The 24,500-nt window shown below is 42.8% G+C and overlaps 1 protein-coding gene across 1 annotated transcript in view; it reads right to left on the reverse strand.

Moving 5' to 3' along the window:
• Positions 1–353: 353 nt before the first annotated feature.
• The window catches only part of LOC121537723 (guanine nucleotide-binding protein G(i) subunit alpha-3), a 71,058-nt gene continuing 46,911 nt past the window's right edge, over positions 354–24,500 (reverse strand). Inside the window, exons 5-9 of the mRNA XM_045207295.1 lie at positions 15,654–15,782; positions 14,703–14,832; positions 13,178–13,331; positions 8,327–8,535; positions 354–2,143 (exon numbers count right to left, since the gene is read on the reverse strand). Coding sequence (XP_045063230.1) covers positions 8,345–8,535; positions 13,178–13,331; positions 14,703–14,832; positions 15,654–15,782 — 604 coding nt within the window. The 3' untranslated portion in view covers positions 354–2,143; positions 8,327–8,344. The remainder of the gene's footprint in view (positions 2,144–8,326; positions 8,536–13,177; positions 13,332–14,702; positions 14,833–15,653; positions 15,783–24,500) is intronic.

Genomic DNA, 24,500 nt, shown 5'->3' on the forward strand with positions numbered 1-24,500 from the left:
GCTCTCTCGTCTCTCCGCCGCAGACATACGGTGAGCAATATGTCTGAAAACACAGAATCGCAATAAATAAAAAAATCACAGTACCGAATTGCAATACACATAGAATCGTGAGAATCGCAATGCATATCGTATCGGCACCTAAGTGTGGTGATAACGTCTTATCGCGAGGTCCCTGGCAATTCCCAGCCCTAATACTCATAATATCTTAAAGAGCAGATATTCTAACGAGGGTGCCAGAACTCAAGCGGTAGAAAATGACAAGTTCTGGTGCTACAGCACCGGCCCACATCAAGCACTGCTTTGCCATTGGCTGGGTTGTAAAGACAAAAGACAGATAGAGATGAGCAAAGAGCTTTAGTGCCATCATTTAATGGTGTTAAGATTAACAACACATCTGTACAAAGTCAAAACTGAACCAGAAATATAACGTAACCCCCAACAATCTGATCCGTCTCCAGGGTCGTGTTCATTAGTGCACGCCGTTTCAAATATTGTTGCAAAAAAGTTATTATGAAAGTCTTATTGGACAATTCCAGGTATTCCCCTCCCTGTTTCAGTGTATTTTCTTCTGTTGGGGCCCCTAATTGTGTATATGACCCTGTAAGGTATGGTTCGGAAGTGGTGACAGTCTTTAACCCAGATAGAGTAGTTAGTGGTCATTTGGGAAACCGTTTTCTGGACAAGATTAACGCTCAGTGGAGTTCTCCTTGGTTCCGAACTAATCATATTAACCCAACCCATAACCACGTGGAATTACATACTTACTGTCTCATTTCTCGCCTAAACTTAACCAGTCACATTTGGATCTGTCCTCGAGGCAGAGTTGCCAAGATGGGATTAAGGAAAATTCCATTCTGCAAGTGGGGTCTGAGCGTAGCTTCCCCCCTCTGTAACAATACATTTTGTTACACACTTGATCTAGTTCCCTGGTCAGTTCATTCTTAACTGAAATCCACAGGATTAAAAAAAGCACTTTGAATGAAAAAAGTCTCTGAATTAATTATAAAAGGCCATAAAATATCAAGCTGTGAATTCCAAAATTCGCTTTCATGCAGGTAATCAATAATTCTTGTTTTATAAAGCGTTGTGATACAATTCTTAATCTCACTTGACAATAATCAATATTCAATTATCAATAAATGTACAATAATGTGCCATACTGAACAACAGTCCTAAATATAAAAATATTGTTCAATACAAAGTGGTCCATAAAAAAAATAAAAATAAAAAAAAGATTCTGAAATTAAGATGTAGCCTTGGTAAAACCTCATGTTAAAGTCTACACAAGACTATTGAATTCATGAAAGACGGCTGATTAAAATCTCAAAACGTGAGTAGTACATAGGTGCACATCAAATCAAAATCACATGAATTCCTGATCCATACGTGAACAATAGAGCATTCACACCACTCATAGATGGAAATAAGTGCAATCTGATATTCTTTAAATGAAAAAAATAAACTATTCCAACTATTTTATACAAAACAACATGCTATAAAATACATAAAATTAGGCATATTACTCAGATTACAACAGATTGGTGGGAGAAAAAAATTAAAATAAAAACAATTGTGAAATATTAAGATGAGATGTTCTGCTTGGTGGTTTGGTCCTTTTTGCATATATACCAGTATTGTGTTAATCTATAGAATGAAGAGAAGGGATGGTCAAAACTCTGGTCAAAAGTAGTGCACTATAATCGGGTATAGGGTGCCATTTGGGACAAAGGCAAGGATTATTTTTCTATCTGTGTGATTGGTTGGTTAATCACCAACTAAATGCCATAAAAACATCACTCCACTCCATATACATTACCTGGAACTAAAAACAGAAGTGCTCTGTAGTCTGACTTGGCAGTTCCCATAGAAGTCACAGTGAGTGTTTCACTAGCGAAGGTTTTACCCACAGTTCAGTTCTGTCCTGCTACTCGGTGTATCAGTGTTGAACATGGAGGAAAATAAAGTGGTCAAAAAAGGACCCAATCCCAAAATGCAGTATTCATCATGGAGCTGCATGCAGTGTCGCAACGAACAGTCTCAGGTTCTACTTTCTATAATCTTCTTCTACTTCCACGATCATCTAATTCAAACATCCCAAGTCATCACCATCCCCCTCCCATGAGGCTCACAGCCCACCAGACACCTACAAAGGATGAAGAGAGAGGACAGGATAAATGTTAACCATTATAAAACTCTGCCAAAGTCTCGTACCGATGACTGCATCTCAGCTGTGCACCTTTATCCAATACCAGGTCTAGGACCTGCACCTTTAACCTTATCCAATACCAGGTCTAGGACCTGCACCTTTAACCTTATCCAATACCAGGTCTAGGATCTGCACCTTTAACCAATACCAGGTCTAGGACCTGCACCTTTATCCAATACCAGGTCTAGGACCTGCACCTTTATCCAATACCAGGTCTAGGACCTGCACCTTTAACCAATACCAGGTCTAGGACCTGCACCTTTATCAATACCAGGTCTAGGACCTGCACCTTTAACCAATACCAGGTCTAGGACCTGCACCTTTATCCAATACCAGGTCTAGGACCTGCACCTTTAACCAATACCAGGTCTAGGACCTGCACCTTTATCCAATACCAGGTCTAGGACCTGCACCTTTAACCAATACCAGGTCTAGGACCTGCACCTTTATCCAATACCAGGTCTAGGACCTGCACCTTTAACCTTATTTAATACCAGGTCTAGGACCTGCACCTTTAACCATATCCAATACCAGGTCTAGGACCTGCACCTTTAACCATATCCAATACCAGGTCTAGGAACTGCACCTTTATTCAATACCAGGTCTAGGACCTGCACCTTTAACCTTATCCAATACCAGGTCTAGGACCTGCACCTTTAACCTTATCCAATACCAGGTCTAGGAACTGCACCTTTAACCAATACCAGGTCTAGGACCTGCACCTTTAACCTTATCCAATACCAGGTCTAGGACCTGCACCTTTAACCTTATCCAATACCAGGTCTAGGACCTGCACCTTTAACCAATACCAGGTCTAGGAACTGCACCTTTATTCAATACCAGGTCTAGGACCTGCACCTTTAACCTTATCCAATACCAGATCTAGGACCTGCACCTTTATTCAATACCAGGTCTAGGACCTGCACCTTTAACCTTATTTAATACCAGGTCTAGGACCTGCACCTTTAACCAATACCAGGTCTAGGACCTGCACCTTTAACCATATTCAATACCAGGTCTAGGACCTGCACCTTTAACCAATACCAGGTCTAGGACCTGCACCTTTAACCATATTCAATACCAGGTCTAGGACCTGCACCTTTAACCAATACCAGGTCTAGGACCTGCACCTTTAACCAATACCAGGTCTAGGACCTGCATCTTTAACCAATACCAGGTCTAGGACCTGCACCTTTAACCTTATTTAATACCAGGTCTAGGACCTGCACCTTTAACCAATACCAGGTCTAGGAACTGCACCTTTAACCAATACCAGGTCTAGGACCTGCACCTTTAACCTTATTTAATACCAGGTCTAGGACCTGCACCTTTATCCAATACCAGGTCTAGGACCTGCACCTTTAACCAATACCAGGTCTAGGACCTGCACCTTTAACCTTATTTAATACCAGGTCTAGGACCTGCACCTTTAACCATATCCAATACCAGGTCTAGGACCTGCACCTTTAACCTTATCCAATCCCAGGTCTAGGATCTGCACCTTTATTCAATACCAGGTCTAGGACCTGCAACTTTAACCATATCCAATACCAGGTCTAGGACCTGCACCTTTAACCTTATCCAATACCAGGTCTAGGAACTGCACCTTTAACCAATACCAGGTCTAGGACCTGCACCTTTAACCTTATCCAATACCAGGTCTAGGACCTGCACCTTTAACCTTATCCAATACCAGGTCTAGGACCTGCACCTTTAACCAATACCAGGTCTAGGAACTGCACCTTTATTCAATACCAGGTCTAGGACCTGCACCTTTAACCTTATCCAATACCAGATCTAGGACCTGCACCTTTAACCATATCCAATACCAGGTCTAGGAACTGCACCTTTATTCAATACCAGGTCTAGGACCTGCACCTTTAACCTTATTTAAAACCAGGTCTAGGACCTGCACCTTTAACCAATACCAGGTCTAGGACCTGCACCTTTAACCATATTCAATACCAGGTCTAGGACCTGCACCTTTAACCAATACCAGGTCTAGGACCTGCACCTTTAACCAATACCAGGTCTAGGACCTGCACCTTTAACCAATACCAGGTCTAGGACCTGCACCTTTAACCTTATTTAATACCAGGTCTAGAACCTGCACCTTTAACCAATACCAGGTCTAGGAACTGCACCTTTAACCAATACCAGGTCTAGGACCTGCACCTTTAACCTTATTTAATACCAGGTCTAGGACCTGCACCTTTAACCAATACCAGGTCTAGGACCTGCACCTTTAACCATATCCAATACCAGGTCTAGGATCTGCACCTTTATTCAATACCAGGTCTAGGACCTGCACCTTTAACCATATCCAATACCAGGTCTAGGACCTGCACCTTTAACCTTATCCAATACCAGGTCTAGGATCTGCACCTTTAACCAATACCAGGTCTAGGAACTGCACCTTTATCCAATACCAGGTCTAGGAACTGCACCTTTAACCTTATCCAATACCAGGTCTAGGACCTGCACCTTTAACCTTATCCAATACCAGGTCTAGGACCTGCACCTTTAACCTTATCCAATACCAGGTCTAGGACCTGCACCTTTAACCAATACCAGGTCTAGGACCTGCACCTTTATTCAATACCAGGTCTAGGACCTGCACCTTTAACCTTATCCAATACCAGGTCTAGGATCTGCACCTTTAACCAATACCAGGTCTAGGAACTGCACCTTTATCCAATACCAGGTCTAGGACCTTCACCTTTAACCTTATCCAATACCAGGTCTAGGACCTGCACTTTTAACCTTATCCAATACCAGGTCTAGGACCTGCACCTTTATCCAATACCAGGTCTAGGACCTGCACCTTTAACCATATCCAATACCAGGTCTAGGACCTGCACCTTTATTCAATACCAGGTCTAGGACCTGCACCTTTATCCAATACCAGGTCTAGGACCTGCACCTTTATCCAATACCAGGTCTAGGACCTGCACCTTTAACCAATACCTGGTCTAGGACCTGCACCTTTATCCAATACCAGGTCTAGGACCTGCACCTTTATCCAATACCAGGTCTAGGACCTGCACCTTTATCTAATACCAGGTCTAGGACCTGCACCTTTAACCTTATCCAATACCAGGTCTAGGACCTGCACCTTTATCCAATACCAGGTCTAGGACCTGCAACTTTAACCTTATCCAATACCAGGTCTAGGACCTGCACCTTTAACCTTATCCAATACCAGGTCTAGGACCTGCACCTTTAACCAATACCAGGTCTAGGACCTGCACCTTTAACCTTATCCAATACCAGGTCTAGGACCTGCACCTTTAACCAATACCAGGTCTAGGACCTGCACCTTTATCCAATACCAGGTCTAGGACCTGCACCTTTATCCAATACCAGGTCTAGGATCTGCACCTTTAACCATATCCAATACCAGGTCTAGGACCTGCACCTTTATTCAATACCAGGTCTAGGACCTGCACCTTTAACCAATACCAGGTCTAGGATCTGCACCTTTAACCATATCCAATACCAGGTCTAGGACCTGCACCTTTATCCAATACCAGGTCTAGGACCTGCACCTTTATCCAATACCAGGTCTAGGATCTGCACCTTTAACCATATCCAATACCAGGTCTAGGACCTGCACCTTTATTCAATACCAGGTCTAGGACCTGCACCTTTAACCAATACCAGGTCTAGGATCTGCACCTTTAACCATATCCAATACCAGGTCTAGGACCTGCACCTTTATTCAATACCAGGTCTAGGACCTGCACCTTTATCCAATACCAGGTCTAGGACCTGCACCTTTATCCAATACCAGGTCTAGGACCTGCACCTTTAACCAATACCAGGTCTAGGACCTGCACCTTTAACCAATACCAGGTCTAGGACCTGCACCTTTATCCAATACCAGGTCTAGGACCTGCACCTTTATCCAATACCAGGTCTAGGACCTGCACCTTTAACCTTATCCAATACCAGGTCTAGGACCTGCACCTTTATCCAATACCAGGTCTAGGACCTGCACCTTTATTCAATACCAGGTCTAGGACCTGCACCTTTAACCTTATCCAATACCAGGTCTAGGACCTGCACCTTTAACCTTATCCAATACCAGGTCTAGGACCTGCACCTTTAACCAATACCAGGTCTAGGACCTGCACCTTTATCCAATACCAGGTCTAGGACCTGCACCTTTAACCAATACCAGGTCTAGGACCTGCACCTTTATCCAATACCAGGTCTAGGACCTGCACCTTTATCCAATACCTGGTCTAGGACCTGCACCTTTAACCTTATCCAATACCAGGTCTAGGACCTGCACCTTTATCCAATACCAGGTCTAGGACCTGCACCTTTATCCAATACCAGGTCTAGGACCTGCACCTTTATCCAATACCAGGTCTAGGACCTGCACCTTTATCCAATACCAGGTCTAGGACCTGCACCTTTAACCTTATCCAATACCAGGTCTAGGACCTGCACCTTTAACCTTATCCAATACCAGGTCTAGGACCTGCACCTTTAACCAATACCAGGTCTAGGACCTGCACCTTTAACCAATACCAGGTCTAGGACCTGCACCTTTAACCTTATCCAATACCAGATCTAGGACCTGCACCTTTAACCTTATCCAATACCAGGTCTAGGACCTGCACCTTTATCTAATACCAGGTCTAGGACCTGCACCTTTAACCTTATCCAATACCAGGTCTAGGACCTGCACCTTTATCCAATACCAGGTCTAGGACCTGCAACTTTAACCTTATCCAATACCAGGTCTAGGACCTGCACCTTTAACCAATACCAGGTCTAGGACCTGCACCTTTAACCAATACCAGGTCTAGGACCTGCACCTTTAACCTTATCCAATACCAGGTCTAGGACCTGCACCTTTATCCAATACCAGGTCTAGGACCTGCACCTTTAACCTTATCCAATACCAGGTCTAGGACCTCCATTTTTAACCTTATCAAATACCAGGTCTAGGACCTGCACCTTTAACCAATACCAGGTCTAGGATATATACAGTGCTATGAAAAAGTATTTGCCCCCTTTCTAATTTTCTTTACTTTTGCATATTTGTGATACTAAATGTTATCAGATCTTCAACCAAAACCTAATATTAGATAAAGGGAACATAAGTGAACAAATAACACAACAATTACATATTTATTTCATTTATTCCATAAACAAAGTTATGCAACACCCAATTCCCCTGTGTGAAAAAATAATTGCCCCCTTACACTCAATAACTGGTTGTGCCACCTTTAGCTGCAATGACTCCAACCAAATGCTTCCTGTAGTTGTTGATCAGTCTCTCACGTCGCTGTGGAGGAATTTTGGCCCACTCTTCCATGCAGAACTGCTTTAACTCAGTGACGTGTGGGTTTTCAAGCATGAACTGCTTGTTTCAAGTTATGCCACAACATATCAATTGGGATTAGGTCTGGACTTTGACTAGGCCATTCTAAAACTTCCAATTTGTTGCTTTTTAGCAATTTTCATGTAGACTTGATTGTGTGTTTTGGATCATTGTCTTGCTTCATGACCCAACTGCGCTTCAGCTTCAGCTCACAGACGGATGGTCTGACATTCTCCTGTAGAATTCTCTGATGCAGAGTAGAATTCATGGTTCCTTCTATTAAGGCAAGTCGTCCAGGTCCTGAGGCAGCAAAGAATCCCCAAACCATCACACCACCACCACCATGCTTGATCTTTGGTATAATGTTCTTACTGTGGAATGCAGTGTTTGGTTTTCGCCAGGCATTACTGGAACCATGTCGTCCAAAAAGTTATACTTTTGAATCATCTGTCCATAGAACGTTCTTCCAAGAGTCTTGATGATCATCCAGGTGCTTTTTGGCAAACTTGAGTCAACTTTTTGGACGAGATGGGTCCCATTATGGGTGTTGCATAACTTTGTTTATGAAATAAATTAAATAAATATGTAATTGTTGTGTTATTTGTCCACTTATGTTCCCTTTATCTAATATTAGGTTTTGGTTGAAGATCTGATAACATTCAGTATCACAAATATGCAAAAGTAGAGAAAATTAGAAAGGGGGCAAATACTTTTTCATAGCACTGTATATATATATATTTTTTACAGGGATTCAGTAACTACAAAGTTCAAAGGTCACTGACCTGAACATCCCCGTCACCTCAGTAGAGTCCACACTCCTGGAGGTTGATCTTGATGATGACGTCTGTGACAGCGTCGAACACGAACTGGACGTTCTTGGTGTCGGTGGCGCAGGTAAAGTGGGTGTAGATCTCTTTAGTGCCCTTCCTCCTGTTCAGGTCCTCAAACTGACACTGGATGTAGGCTGCAGCCTCCTCATATGTACTGGCACCTGTAATAATAATAAGTGCATTATGGGTACTGTAGTACACTAGATATAGGCTGCAGCCTCCTCATATGTACTGGCACCTGTAATAATAATCATAATAATAATAATAAGTGCATTATGGGTACTGTAGTACACTAGATATAGGCTGCAGCCTCCTCATATGTACTGGCACCTGTAATAATAATCATAATAATAATAAGTGCATTATGGGTACTGTAGTACACTAGATATAGGCTGCAGCCTCCTCATATGTACTGGCACCTGTAATAATAATCATAATAATAATAAGTGCATTATGGGTACTGTAGTACACTAGATATAGGCTGCAGCCTCCTCATATGTACTGGCACCTGTAATAATAATCATAATAATAATAAGTGCATTATGGGTACTGTAGTACACTAGATATAGGCTGCAGCCTCCTCATATGTACTGGCACCTGTAATAATAATAATAATAATAATGATAATAAGTGCATTATGGGTACTGTAGTACACTAGATATAGGCTGCAGCCTATATGTACTGGCACTTGGGTTGATGAGACAGACAGACATCAGAACAAGAGCATTATGGGTAATGTAGTACACTGGATGTAGGCTGCCCCCTCCTCATATGTACTGGCACCAGGCAGGGTTGGTGAGGAGATGGGACACCATGATGTTAGCTTCAGAGCAATCATTACTAAGACACACCAGGCTCTTGTTCAATCGTCATGAAACTGAACAAAACAGGTAGGGACTCCCTGAACTTCAAAAATACCCCCACCTCTGCATCAACATAATCAAAAACCAAAGACATGCCAATAGTTACCAATTCTGTGCATTATATATATATATATATATATATATATATATATATATTTAATGTTTACTACTCCTATACAACTAATACAGAGGAGAAACCTCATTCAGTACAGTTCCCTAACTAATCAACCTACTCCATCCTACAGTGCATTCCCTTGTCTCCTTAAATCCTATCATAGGAGTGGAGATCAGGAGTAAGACAGGGGTCTGGGTCAAACTGACAAGCCTCAGAAAGAGCACTGATACAACAGGGGAGACACATGCATGTGTAAAACTCCTATTCTGACGTGATCTAATAGAGTTGGATGAAATTATTCAGAGACTAAGGGTTATATCCACATCTGGTTAGTATTAGAGGTATTAAACTCTATATTATTCAGTGTAAACTTATACCAGATGTAAAGTGTGTAGAAAGGATAATGGAGCTGTATACTCCGAGAATTGAAAACATTTCCATAACATAGACTGACCAGGTGAATCCGGCTGAAAACTATGATCCCTTATTGATGTCACTTGTTAAATCCACTTAAAATTAGTGTAGATGAAGGGGAGGAGACAGGTTAAAGAAGGATTTTTAAGCCTTGAGACAATCAAGAATGGTCCACCACCCAAAGGACATCCAGCCAACTTGACACAACTTTGGGAAGCATTGGAGTCAACACGGGCCAGCATCCCTGTGGAACGCTTTCTACACCTTGTGGAGTCCATGCCCTGACCAATTGAGGCTGTTCTGAGGGCAAAAAGGGGGGGGTGCAATGTTTTGTACACTCAGTGTATATTTAAATACATCTTTGAGATCTAACAAATCACCAAAATAAAAACTAGTCAGTCAGGAAGAATGTGTGGCATGGGGCCCCCATTGATTCTGTTATAATGTTTGAGTCACTTGTAACGCCAAGGTAGTGGGTTCGATCCCCGGGACCACCCCATACACCAAAAAAAATTATGCACGCATGACTGTAAGTCGCTTTGGATAAAAGCGTCTGCTAAATGGCATATTATTATTATTATTATTATTATTATACTTACATAGCATAATAACACGGCATAAGCCAAGGCAACATGTGTAGAATTGCAGGAAATTAGCTTTAAAACTGAAACATTTCTCTCAGCCCCATGTCAAAATGTGTAGAATTGCAGGAAATTAGCTTTAAAACTGAAACATTTCTCTCAGCCCCATGTCAAAATGTGTAGAATTGAAGGAAATTAGCTTTAAAACTGAAACATTTCTCTCAGCCCCATGTCAAAATGTGTAGAATTGCAGGAAATGAGCTATAAAACAGCAACATGTTGTCTCTAAGGCCAAGAGGGTGGCCTCTAAAACCGTGCCATTGCTGAAAAAATTAAAATCCTGTGTGTCTGTCAGTATGGTTAGTATTAGAGGTATTAAGCTCTGTATCAGTCTCTCTGTCAGTATGGTTAGTATTAGAGGTATTAAGCTCTGTATCAGTCTCTCTGTCAGTATGGCTAGTATTAGAGGTATTAAGCTCTGTATCAGTCTCTCTGTCAGTATGGTTAGTATTAGAGGTATTAAGCTCTGTATCAGTCTCTCTGTCAGTATGGTTAGTATTAGCAGCCTGGTCTCATAGACTAGAAGTAACATAGTAAATGAACAACTTTAGCATTATAACTAATTAACAACTTTTCAACTACTTACTACCTTTTAGCTATAACTCACAACCCAAAGGTTGCGTGTTCGAATCTCATCACAGACAATTTTAGCCAATTAGCAACTTTTCAACTACTTACTACTTTTTAGCTACTTTACAACTACTTAGCATGTTAGCTAATCATTCCCCTAACCTTAAACGTAACCCTTTAACCTAACTCCCAAACTTAACCCTAACATTTATTCATTTTTTACTTAACCCTAACCTTAACCCCTAACCTAGCTAACACTAGCCAGCTAGCTATCATACATTTTGCAAATTCGCAACATATTGTACATTTTGCTAATTCATAACATATAATACGAATTGTAATTCGTAACATATACGAAATGGGTGATTGACATCAACAAATTAATACATACCATACGAAACGTATCATATTAAATGGAGTATCTCGGATTTACGTACAGAATAATACAAAATGCTCTGAGACCAGGTTAGTATTAGAGGTATTAAACTCTATGTCTGTGACTGTCTGGTTAGTATTTGAAGTATTCAGCTCTGTATCTGTCTGTCTCTCTGTCCGTCTGGGCTTTCACGCCTTGTATTATATATAGCAGACCATAAAATTGTATTTTAAGACTGTCACTGAGCCAATGTCAACAAACATACAGGTAACTGCCAATATATTTAAAACACTTGAGTAAATGAGGGATACAAAGTATACTGTACAAAAATATAATTGCAACATGCAACAATTTCAAAGATTTTACTGAGTTACAGTTCATAGAAGGAAATCAGTCATTTGAAATAAATTAGTTAGGCCCTAATTTATGGATATCACATGACTGGGCAGGGGCGCAGCCATTGATGGGCCTGGGAGGGCATTGGCCCACCCACTGGGGCCCAGCCAATCTGAACTAATTTTCCCCCTTCTCCCTCAGACGATCCCGCAGGTGAAGAAGCCGGATGTGGAGGTCCTGGGTTGGCGTGGTTATATGTGGTCTGCGGTTATGAGGCCGGTTGGACGTACTGCCAAATTCTCTAAAATGACGTTGGAGGCGGCTTATGGCAGAGAAATGAACATTCAATTCTCTGGCAACAGCTCTGTCGGACATTCCTGCAGTCAGCATGCCAATTGCACGCTCCCTCAACTTGTGGCATTGTGTTGTGTGACAAAACTGCACATTTTAGAGTGGCCTTTTATTGTCCCCAGCACAAGGTGCACCTGTGTAATGATCATGCTGTTTAATCAGCTTGTTGATATGTCACACCTGTCAGGTGGAAGGATTAATTTGGCAAAGAAGAAATTCTTACTAACAGGGATGAAAACTAATTTGTGCACAACATTTGAGAGAAATAAGCTTTTATGCGTATGGAACATTTCTGGGATCTTTAATTTCAGCTCATGAAACCAACACTTTACATGTTGCATTTATTTTTTGTTCAGTATATATTGAAAGCAGGTGCTTCCACACAGATGTGGTTCCTGAGTTAATCAAGTAATTAACATCCCATCATGCTTAGGGTCATGTATCAAAATGCTGGCAGGCCATTATTTTGGCTAACATGGCAATGCCCCCATAGGATGACAATACCCCCATCCACACGGCACGAGTGGTCCCTGAATGGTTTGATGAGCATGAAAATGATGTAAACCATATGCCATGGCCGTCTCAGTCACCAGATCTCAACCCAATTGAACACTTAGGGGAGATTCTGGAGCGGCGCCAGAGACTGCGTTTTGCACCACAATCAACAAAACACCAAATGTTGGAACTTCCTGTGGAGAATGGCGTCGTATCCCTCAAATAGAGTTCAAGACACTTGTAGAATCTATGCCAAGGTGCATTGAAGCTGTTCTGGCTCGTGGTGACCCAACGCCCTACTAAGACACTTCATGTTGGTGTTTCCTTTATTTTGTCAGTGACCTGTGTAAATCGGTAGTACAAATGCAAGCCAAAGCAAAGTTCTGAGAAGTTCAGAAAAAAGCTAACAGTTGCTATTTAAATATGCTTTATTTAGGTTGCTAATGGAATGGACCCAAAATAGCAAACAAAATCGGCATCAGCGGCTTTCTCAACACAGCCTAAGGTTTTTTTTTTTTTTTAAGTACACAAGCTCCTTAGTTAAACCAGGAACACCTAAAGCACTTCCAAATATTTTACATCATGTATTTGGTGTGTGAGAGTGTGTTTGTGTGTGTACTACTCAATGTGTGTGATCCTCACCTGCGTACTCGGGGTAACAGATGGTGAGTGGACTCCTGCCGATCTTCTCATCAAACAGATCCTTCTTGTTGAGGAACAGGATGATGGAGGTGTCTGTGAACCACTTGTTGTTGCAGATGGAGTCAAACAGCTTCATGCTCTCATGCATCCGGTTCTGTAGGGGAGGACCGAACGGTTCATTAATAGGACCCAGGCCAGGTGGCAAGTAACGTAAATGCTAATGCTAAACTAAAAATGCTAAGTACCCTGAGCCCTGAGCCGGGTAGCACCGAGACGTTTTGAAAAGGAGGTGTGAGAATAGAGTAAGGGACATCTCCCTCACACTTGTATCTCTCAGTCTTCCACTGGAGACTGAGCCGACCCCACCACCACCCCCCTCCTCTATCTCCCTCTTCACCACCTTCTTCAGACTGAATTGAACCCCATCCCCTCCCTCCTCACCCCTCACTCTCTTCCCCTCTCCCTCCTCACCCCTCACTCTCTCCCTTCTCTCCCCCTCTCCCTCCTCACCCCTCACTCTCTCCCCCTCTCCCTCCTCACTCTCTCCCCCACTCCCTCCTCACTCTCTCCCTTCTCTCCCCCTCTCCCTCCTCACCCCTCACTCTCTCCCTTCTCTCCCCTCTCCCTCCTCACCCCTCACTCTCTCCCTTCTCTCCCCCTCTCCCTCCTCACCCCTCACTCTCTCCCCCACTCCCTCCTCACTCTCTCCCTTCTCTCCCCCTCTCCCTCCTCACTCTCTCCCTTCTCTCCCCCTCTCCCTCCTCACCCCTCACTCTCTCCCTTCTCTCCCCCTCTCCCTCCTCACCCCTAACTCTCTCCCTTCTCTCCCCCTCTCCCTCCTCACCCCTCACTCTCTCCCTTCTCTCCCCCTCTCCCTCCTCACCCCTCACTCTCTCCCTTCTCTCCCCCCCTCCTCACCCCTCACTCTCCCTTCTCTCCCCCTCCCCCTCACTCCCCCTCCTCACCCCTCACTCTCTCCCTTCTCTCCCCCTCCCCCTCCTCACCCCTCACTCTCTCCCCCTCTCCCTCCTCACCCCTCACTCTCTCCCCCTCTCCCTCCTCACCCCTCACTCTCTCCCTTCTCTCCCCCTCTCCCTCCTCACCCCTCACTCTCTCCCTTCTCTCCCCCTCCCCCTCCTCACCCCTCACTCTCCCTTCTCTCCCCCTCCCCCTCACTCCCCCCTCCTCACCCCTCACTCTCTCCCTTCTCTCCCCCTCCCCCTCCTCACCCCTCGCTCTCTCCCTTCTCTCCCCCTCCCCCTCCTCACCCCTCACTCTCCCTTCTCTCCCCCTCCCCCTCACTCCCCCTCCTCACCCCTCACTCTCTCCCTTCTCTCCCCCTCCCCCTCCTCACCCCTCACTCTCTCCCTTCTCTCCCCCTCTCCCTCCTCACCCTCACTCTCTCCCTTCTCTCCCCCTCCTCACCCCTCACTCTCTCCCTTCTCTCCCCCTCCTCACCCCTCACTCTCTCCCTTCTCTCCCCCTCTCCCTCCTCACCCCTCTGCTCCCCCTCTCCTCTCCTTACCATCTCTTCGTCCTCTGCCAACACCAGGTCATAGTCGCTGAGCGCCACACAGAAGATGATGGATGTCACTCCCTCAAAGCAGTGGATCCACTTCTTCCGCTCCGACCGCTGGCCGCCCACGTCAAACATCCTGGGGTGAAACAGAGACAAAGACACCGAGCGTGTGTTACAGCAGGGTCAGGGGTCAGGGGTCAGGGCAGGAGGGAGGTACTGCAGTGTGAAGGTACACATACAGCAGAACTATTGATAGATTTGACAAGATTTGACGACCGATTACCCATTTTGGTTGTTTTACTTTGCATGCATGCACCATACACCTCTCACTACTTTCACTTGAGCAAATTCAGGCTAATTTCTTGACCTGTACCCCACCATGGTCCCAGACTGTAGAGGACACGTTTACACTGAGCAACTCAACTCAACTGAAATAACACACAGACTGACAGACACACAGACAGAGAGACAACATATGCCCCTGCCTGCATTAACCCAGCCAATGCAGTCATCCCAGTCATTTCTAGGAAATAATCTTTGCTGAACATATCAACCGCATGAACAGACTGTGTCCAAACCACTTTTTAACTGTGCATTCCTTTTATTCTAGGGAGTTGTTCCACTGAAGCTTTGGCTTCTCTTTGACTGTCTGCTTACTGTAAACTAGCTGGTGTCTAAGGGCTGACTGATTATATGGCTGCACGGCTGTATTTGCTAGCCATTACCTGGTTGGCAATTAATTAACAACAAATGGGATTATGTTTGTCTAAACTAATTAGGTCTGATTAATGAAGCGATCTAATTAATTCATCATGTTGACACTGAAACTGTTGTTTGCCTCATTAGGCTCTGGCTTGGCACTGAGCTGAGTATTCTCAAATGACCAAAATCTGTCTGAATCAAAAGTGTGTGTGTGTGTGTGTGTGTGTGTGTGTAGATAGCAGTGGGTATACTGACTTGAAGTAGAGCTCTTTGAAGGTAAAGTGTGTCTCCACGATGCCGGTAGTCTTGACTCTGGTCCTCAGCACGTCTTGCTGGGTGGGGACATAAGTCTGTTGGGTGATACGGTCTAGGTCATTCAGATAACTGAGGGACAGAGACAGAAAGAGAAAGAGAGAGAGATCAATGAAAAAAACAATTGCATACATAATCCTTCCATACATGTAATCTGATTCAACAAGGGATTCCAATACGGCAGAAATTATTTTAACAATCAATACACAGTGAACACTTAATAACTGATTTAATGAATCAATGACCGTCCTACAACTGTTCACAGACAAAACATACATATAGTTGACCAGCTTCAAATACCACCATAGACAGCATGTCTAGACCATCTTCAAGCACCACCATAGACAGCATGTCTAGTCCCGCTTCAAGAACCACCATAGACGGCATGTCTAGTCCCGCTTCAAGCACCACCATAGACAGCATGTCTAGTCCCGCTTTAAGAACCACCATAGACAGCATGTCTAGTCCCGCTTCAAGCACCACCATAGACAGCACGTCTAGACCATCTTCAAGCACCACCATAGACAGCATGTCTAGTCCCGCTTCAAGAACCACCATAGACAGCATGTCTAGTCCCGCTTCAAGCACCACCATAGACAGCATGTCTAGTCCCGCTTCAAGCACCACCATAGACAGCACGTCTAGACCATCTTCAAGAACCACCATAGACAGCATGTCAAATCAAACTTTATTTATATAGCACATTTCAGACATGAATGGAACGCAATGGGCTTTACAGGAAAAACATTATAAATATTGAAAATAAAACAAATATTTACTAGACAACAAACATAAGAGGATAAAAAAAGAAAGAAAAAGAATAACAATAAAACTGAATGACTAAAAAAGCTCCCTGAGGAAAACTAAGCTAAAAAGGTTTGTTTTTGTTTGTTTTTTTGTACATACACTACCAGTCAAAAGTTTGGACACATCTACTCATTCAAGGGTTCTTCTTTATTTTTTTTCTATTTTCTACATTGTAGAATAATAGTGAAGACATCAAAACTATGAAATAACACATATGGAATCATGTAGTAACCAAATAAAAGTGTTAAACAAATCAAAATATATTTGAGATTTGAGATTATTCAAAGTAGCCACCCTTTGTCTTGATGACAGTTTTGCACACTCTTGGCATTCTCTCAACCAGCTTCATGAGGAATGCTTTTCCAACAGTCTTGAAGGAGTTCCCACATATGCTGAGCACTTGTTGGCTGCTTTTCCTTCACTCTGCGGTACAACTCATCCCAAACCATCTCAATTGGGTTGAGGTCGGGTAATTGTGGAGGCCAGGTCATCAGATGCAGCACTCCATCACTCTCCTTGGCCAAATAGCCCTTACACAGCCTGGAGGTGTGTTTTGGGTCATTGTCCTGTTCTAAAACAAATGACAGTCCCACTAAGCCCAAACCAGATGGGATGGCGTATCGCTGCAGAATGCTGTGGTAGCCATGCTGGTTAAGTGTGCCTTGAATTCTAAATATATCACAGACAGTGTCACCAGCAAAGCACCATCACACCTCCTCCTCCATGCTTCACGGTGGGAACCACACATGCGGAGATCATCCGTTCACCTACTCTGCGTCTCACAAAGCCACGGCGGTTGGAACAAAATATCTCAAATTTGGACTCATCAGACCAAAGGATAGATTTCCACCGGTCTGATGTCCATTGCTCATGTTTCTTGGCCCAAGCAGGTCTCTTCTTGTTATTGGTGTCCTTTAGTAGTGGTTTCTTTGCAGCAATTCAACCGTGAAGGCCTGATTCACACAGTCTCCTCTGAACAGTTGATGTTGAGATGTGTCTGTTACTTGAACTCTGTGAAGCATTTATTTGGGCTGCAATCTGCAGTTAACTGTAATGAACTTATCCTCTGCAGCAGAGGTAACTCTGGGTCTTCCTTTTCTGTGGCGGTCCTCATGAGAGCCAGTTTCATCATAGTGCTTGATGCTTTTTGTGACTGCACTTGAAGAAACTTTCAAAGTTATTGAAATTTTCCGGATTGACTGACCTTCATGTCTTAAAGTAATGATGGACTGTCATTTCTCTTTGCTTATTTGAGCTGTTCATAATATGGATTTGGTATTTTACCAAATAGGGCTATCTTCTGTATACCACCCCTACCTTGTCACAACACAACTGATTGGCTCAAACGCATTAAGAAGGAAAGAAATTACATTAATTAACTTTTAACAAGGCACACTTGTTAATTGAAATGCATTCCAGGTGACTACCTTGTGAAGCTGGTTGAGAGAATGCCAAGAGTGTGCAAAGCTGTCATCAAGGCAAAGGGTGGCTATTTGAAGAAACTCAAATATAACATATTTTGATTTGCTTAACACTTTTTTGGTTACTACATGATTCCATATGTTATTTCATAGTTTTGATGTCTTCACTATTATTCTACAATGTAGAAAAAATATTAAAATAAAGAAAAACCCTTGAATGAGTAGGTGTGTCCAAACTTTTGACTGGTACTGTATGTCCACAGTTTCGGCCCCCCTCCGGATCTCTGGCAGGCTATTCCAGAGGCAGGGGGAATAGTAACTGCCTCTCCATGCCCCTTTGGGATAGTTAAAAGGCCAGTGCCAGAGGACCTGAGGGACCTACTGGGTACATAACTCAAAAACATGTCTGATATGTATTGGAGTGCACAATCGTGGATTGATTTAAAAACCAATAGAAGAATCTTTAAATTAATTCTAAAGACTCACAGGCAGCCAGTGCAGATACTTTAAAACCGGTGCAATGTGTGCTCTCCGTCTGGTCTTGGTCAGTACCTGTACTGCAGCATTCTGTACATTTTGCAGTTGACCAATGGCTTTCTTGGGTAACCAGACATGAGAGCATTAAGGTAGTCAAGCCTGCTTGTAATAAAAGCATGGATGAGTCTCTCTGTATCAGCCTGAGATAGAAACCTGTTTCTCAGGTGGTAAAAAGCTATTTTGATCATATTCCTAATGTGTGATTCGAAATTGAGTTCATAATCTAAAATGACACCCAGGTTGTTTACCTGGTGTTTTATCTTTATTACCCGGTAATTAAAATGTGCGGCCAGATTCTCTCTGTGCTTTGGCTCCAACAATAAGTACATAATTCTTGTCTTGATTTAGCCGGAGGAAGTTGTGAGCCATCCAAGTAATTCAATCACTAATACAGTCTAATAATTTATCTGTGGCGCTAAAATCCTCTGGTGACACAGAAATGTAAAGTTGTGTATCGTCTGCGTAGCAGTGAAAATCAATGCCGTGCTTTTTGATAATGCTGCCAAGGGGTAACATACAGTACATTCGGAAAGTATTCAGACTCCTTTACGTTTTCCACATTTTGTTACATGCCTTATTCTAAAATTAATTTAAAAAATATATATCTTCATCAACCTACACACAATACCCGTTAATGACGAAGCAAAAACAGGTTTTTAGACATTTTTAGACATTTCTTAAAAAGGAAAAACTTAAATATCACATTTACATAAGTATTCAGACCCTTTACTCAGTACTTTGTTGAAGCACCTTTGGCAGCGATTACAGCCTCGATTCTTAGGTTTGACGCTACAAGCTTGGCACACCTGTATTTGGAGAGTTTCTCCCAATCTTCTCTGCAGATCCTTTCAAGCTCTGTCAGGTTGGATGGGGAGAGTCGCTGCACAACTATTTTAAGGTCTCTCCAGAGATGTTCGATTGGATTCAAGTCCGGGCTCTGGCTGGGCCACTCAAGGACATTCAGAGACGTGTCCTGAAGCCACTCCTGCATTGTCTTGGCTGTGTGCTTAGGGTTGTTGTCCTCGCCCCAGTCTGAGGTCCCGAGTGCTCTGGAGCAGGTTTTCATCAAGGATCTCGCTGTACTTTTCTCCGTTCATCTTTCCCTCAATCCTGACTAGTCTCCATGGTCCTGCCACTGAAAAACATCCCCACAGCATGATGCTGCCACCACCATGCTTTACCGTTGGGATGGTACCATGTTTCCTCCAGACGTGACACTTGGCATTCAGGCCAAAGAGTTCAATCTTGGTTTCATCAGACCATATAATCTTATTTCTCATGGTCTGAGAGTCTTTAGGTGCCTTTTGGCAAACTCCAAGCGGGCTGTCATGTGCCTTTTACTGAGGAGTGGCTTCCGTCTGGCTACTCTACCATAAAGGTCTGATTGGTGGAGTGCTGCAGAGATGGTTGTCCTTCTGGAAGGTTCCCCCATCTCCACAGAGGAACTCTGGAACTCTGTCAGAGTGACAATCGGGTTCTTGGTCACCTCCCCTTCTTCCACAATTTTGGCCGGGTGGCCAGCTCTAGGAAGAGTCTTGGTGGTTCCAAACTTCTTCCATTTAAGAATGATGGAGGCCACTGTGTTTTTTGGGACCTTCAATCCTGCAGAAATGTTTTGGTACCCTTCCCCAGAGCTGTGCCTCAACACAATCCAGTCTCGGAGCTCTACGGACAATTCCGTCGACCTCGTGGCTTAGATTTTGCTCTGACATGCACTGTCAACTGTGGGACCTTATATAGACAGGTGTGTGTCTTTCCAAATCATGTCCAATCAATTGAATTTACCACAGGTGGACTCCAATCAAGTTGTAGAAACATCTCAAGGACATGACCAATGGAAACAGGATGCAGCTGAGCTCAATTTCGAGTCTCATACAAAGGGTCTGAACACTTATGTAAATAAGGTATTTTTGTTTTTTATTTGTATACATTTGCATAAATTCCTAAAAACCTGTTTTCGCTTTGTCATTATGGGGTATTGTGTGTAGATTGATGAGCAAAAAAATTAATTTAATCTATTTTAGAATAAGGCTGTAACGAAGAAGAAAAAATGCACTGTATATAAACTGAATAGTACGAAAAACGTTGGAGTACTTTAAATGAAATGATGGACAGAAAGAAATTCAACTCCAGATGGCTTTTTCATCACAAAACCATTTGATGTTGCCAATTATTTTAATGATTCCTCCATTGGCAAAGTGGGCAAACTTGGGCAGGAAATGCCAACAACGAACAGTGAGCCATCGAATTCCTGCATTAAAAAAATCTACTAATGAAAGAAAAGCATTGTAAGTTAGAATTTTGTAAAGTTAGTGTGGGAGAAGCAGATTTTTTATTTTTATTTTTTTTATCAATAATGACAAACCTCCTGGCATTGGCAAACTTAGATTGAAAGCTACTGAGGATGGTAGCTGACTCTATAGCCACTCCTATCTGTCATATCTTTCATCTGAGTCTGGAGGAAGGTGTTTGTCCTCAGGCCTGGAGGGAAGTCAAAGTCATTCCGCTACCCTAGAGTGGTAAAGTGGCCTTTACTGGTTCTAACAGCAGACCTAATCAGCTTGTTGCCAGCTCTTAGCAAACTGTTGGAAAAAATGGTGTTTGACCAAATAGAATGCTATTTCTCTGTAAACAAATTGAAATAAGAGACTTTCAGCATGCTTATAGGGAAGGGCACTCAACATGTACTGCACTGACACAAATGACTGATGATTGGTTGAAAGAAATTGATAACAAGAAGATTGTGGGAGCTGTACTGTTAGATTTCAGTGCAGCCTTTGATATTACTGACCATAACCTGTTGTTGATAAAAAAAACTATGTTTTATGGCTTTTCAACCTCTGCCATATCGTGGATTCAGAGCCATCTGTGACCGACCACCTCAATCTTATGTAGCAAAATGTGAAAACGTTTTTATTTTTTATTTTTTACATCGGATAAAAATAGAGACTCAGAGCTAGAAAATGGTATATCATACACTGCAGTTGAGGAACAATGAGAAAGTGATTCTGCTTGGAAAGTTCATAGTTCCATATAGCTCAGTTGGTAGAGCATGGCGCTTGCAACGGCAGGGTTGTGGGTTCGATTCCCACAGGGGACCAGTATGGAGAAGAAGAAAAAAAAAAGTATGAAATGTATGCACTCATTACTGTAAATCGCTCTGGATAAGAGCGTCTGCTAAATGACGTAAATGTAAAATAAACTTGTAACCCCACTTTTGAGAAAATGGCCCTTGAATGTTTTGGTACACCTACTGGAGAGTTCTTCTTTGTCTACACCCATTCAGCATCGTTCACACCCTCTTAAGCTTTAGCCCCACCCATCTCTTTAAGGATTCACATGTGAGGCCATGTGCTAAACAGAGTGAGTCGTTTTGTAAACAACCAAAGATTAAGACTAAAAGTGGTAAAAGTAGTAGCCTACAATGAGGAAAAACTCTAGGTAAAAATATATTTTATCTAGTCCTTGGCCTATATCCTAATCTGACTTTGGTGCAGGTCATGTTGTTCTTCACATTACCGTCTCTGGTAAACACACACTATATTAAATAAAATCTATGTTTATTTGTCACATCCACAGGATACAGAAGGTGTAAACGGTACAGTGGTTACTTGAATAGTAGCAATATCAAAACACAGAAAGTGTCCAGATAAAAATATTTTATAAATATTTTACAATTATTCGATTACGCTTAACCAACACAATTGTCTAAATTGATGGGTCATGTGAAGGAAATGCTATAACCACCCCCCAGCCACATCTATCTAAGTGGATGGGTCACTATTGTCTAGACACATGTTCATGAATACAATAGATGGCTGTAATCACCCCCAGACACACCTGGCTAACTTGATGGGTCATGTAATCATCTGGCGAAGTGGAGTCTTTTGTTTAGCTAGCTAAACAATGAACCGGCATAATCTCAACTCATACTACTTCCAATACAAACATTTTCATAGCTGTAGTATGAATCTGCAGGTAGCTAAAGAGCTAACCAACTAGGTTCAATGTTAGCTAGCTAACATTATGCTATAACTAGCAATGCAAATGGTTTTCTGATTCGCATAATATTACTACACAGCTCCTACACATAACTTTAGCAAGCGAGCCAGCAAGCTAATGTTCGCTAGCTAGCTAACAGTACGCTTTAAAAACTTGCAATGAAAACAACTTATACAAAATTAGAAACGTATAATATCTGAAAATGTAGCGTTGTGTCAAGTCACTCAGTCTCTCTACTTTAACCGCGCCCTGGTTGTCTTTCTTTGTCTTTGGTTTGACCCCGGAGGTGAAGGAGCAGGAGGGAGAAGGAGAGCGTAAGAAAGGAAAATAGGCTTACAAGAAGGATTGAACTCCCCCAAAGACAAAGCTTGGAGGACCGTCCACGGGTAGCGAAGTATTTATTTGTTTGTTTTGGGTATGATTTGTCAAGAACGCTGCCAAAGCCTGATCGTAAAAACAGGTTTAACCCTTTACTTGGACTTGTGTTGTGTGGTTGTGTGTCTAAACCCTGCCTTGCAAAGAACCCGGCCCAGAAACCGCTACAATACATACAAAATAGGGGAGCGGCGTTGTGCCAGGTTTGCTGTTCATTTGAGCAATATGAGATGGAAGGGAGTTCCATGCTATAATGGCTCTATATAATACTGTACGCTTACATTTTTTTCTGGATTTGGGGATTTTCCTGGTGGCATGTGTGGTGGGGTAAGTGTGTGTGTGTCAGAGCTGTGTGTAAGTTGATTATGCAAACAATTTGGAATTTTCAACACGTTTCTTATAAAAAGAAGAAGTGATGCAGTCAGTCTCTCAGCCTTCTTATTACGATGAAGAGCAAGACGTGCTGCTCTGTTCTGGGCCAGCTGCATCTTAACTAGGTCTTTCTTTGCAGCACTTGACCACATGACTGGACAATAATTAAGATTAGACAAAACTAGAGCCTGCAGGACTTGCTTTTTGGAGTGTGGTGTCAAAAAAGCAGAGCATCTCTTTATTAAGGACAGACCGCTCCCCATCTTTACAACCATTTGAATCTATATGTTTTGACCTTGACAGTTTCCAATCTAAGGTAACACCAAGTCATTTAGTTTCCTCAACTTGTTCAACAGCCACACCATTCATTACCAGATTCAGCTGAGGTCTAGAGCTTAGGGATAGATGTGACTCGTTTCAGGCAACTAGGTGTCGCACGTCACTACTTCACAGGAGAGCCATTTGAACGTAAACATTCATTTTTTAAAATCAAAATGCGTTTTTTTTGGCAGAAATGCCTTCTGGAACATGTGAACTTTCATGTGCTTCAATAACAAACTTGTATTCTATCCGTAAATACTAATATAATTGTTAAATCACGAGCCTAGTTTGTTGAGCCACTGAAAAAGACCGGAACCTTCCCACTAGCCATTATTGCCTGAGATAATGGATGGGCTGGACATGCCGTGAGAGGAGTTTGGGTTGGTCTGCCATGTAGCATGCTTCTGTCTATAACGATAGGCTACTTTCTGCACACGCCATTGGTCAGTGTGAACCTGATTGGTTTCACCTGTCGCAGTTTGGCTCTGATTAGAGACAGGTGTGGCTGTTCTGCTGCAGTCTAGAAGTTTCCCCGGAGCTGTCTGTGGTCCTGCCTCTGGGTGAATACTTCGCCTTGCTGTCCGTGGTTCTGACAGCCAAAAAACTAAAAAGAAACCTTGCAGGCACATAACGTCCATCCACAACACGACCCCTGAAACCGCTACAGTATGTATTGATATGTAGGCCGTTTTTTAAATGTGTAGTTCTGTCCTTGAGCTGTTCTTGTCTGTTAACGTTCTGTATTATGTCATGTTTCATGTGGACCGCAGTAAGAGTAGCTGCTGCTTTCGAATCCAAATAAAATTTACAAAATTACAAGTACCGGACCCAAAAATTCCCTCAGCGTTATGTTCCCCAAAGGTTACAAAAAACTATTGACTGGTTAAATAGGTCCTAAACCAATTTAGAACTGGACTAGAGAAGCCAACCCACCTCTCCAGTCTGTCCAGGAGGA

This window comes from Coregonus clupeaformis, chromosome 24, assembly GCF_020615455.1.
Source record: "Coregonus clupeaformis isolate EN_2021a chromosome 24, ASM2061545v1, whole genome shotgun sequence".
NCBI classification, from domain to species: Eukaryota; Metazoa; Chordata; class Actinopteri; order Salmoniformes; family Salmonidae; genus Coregonus; species Coregonus clupeaformis.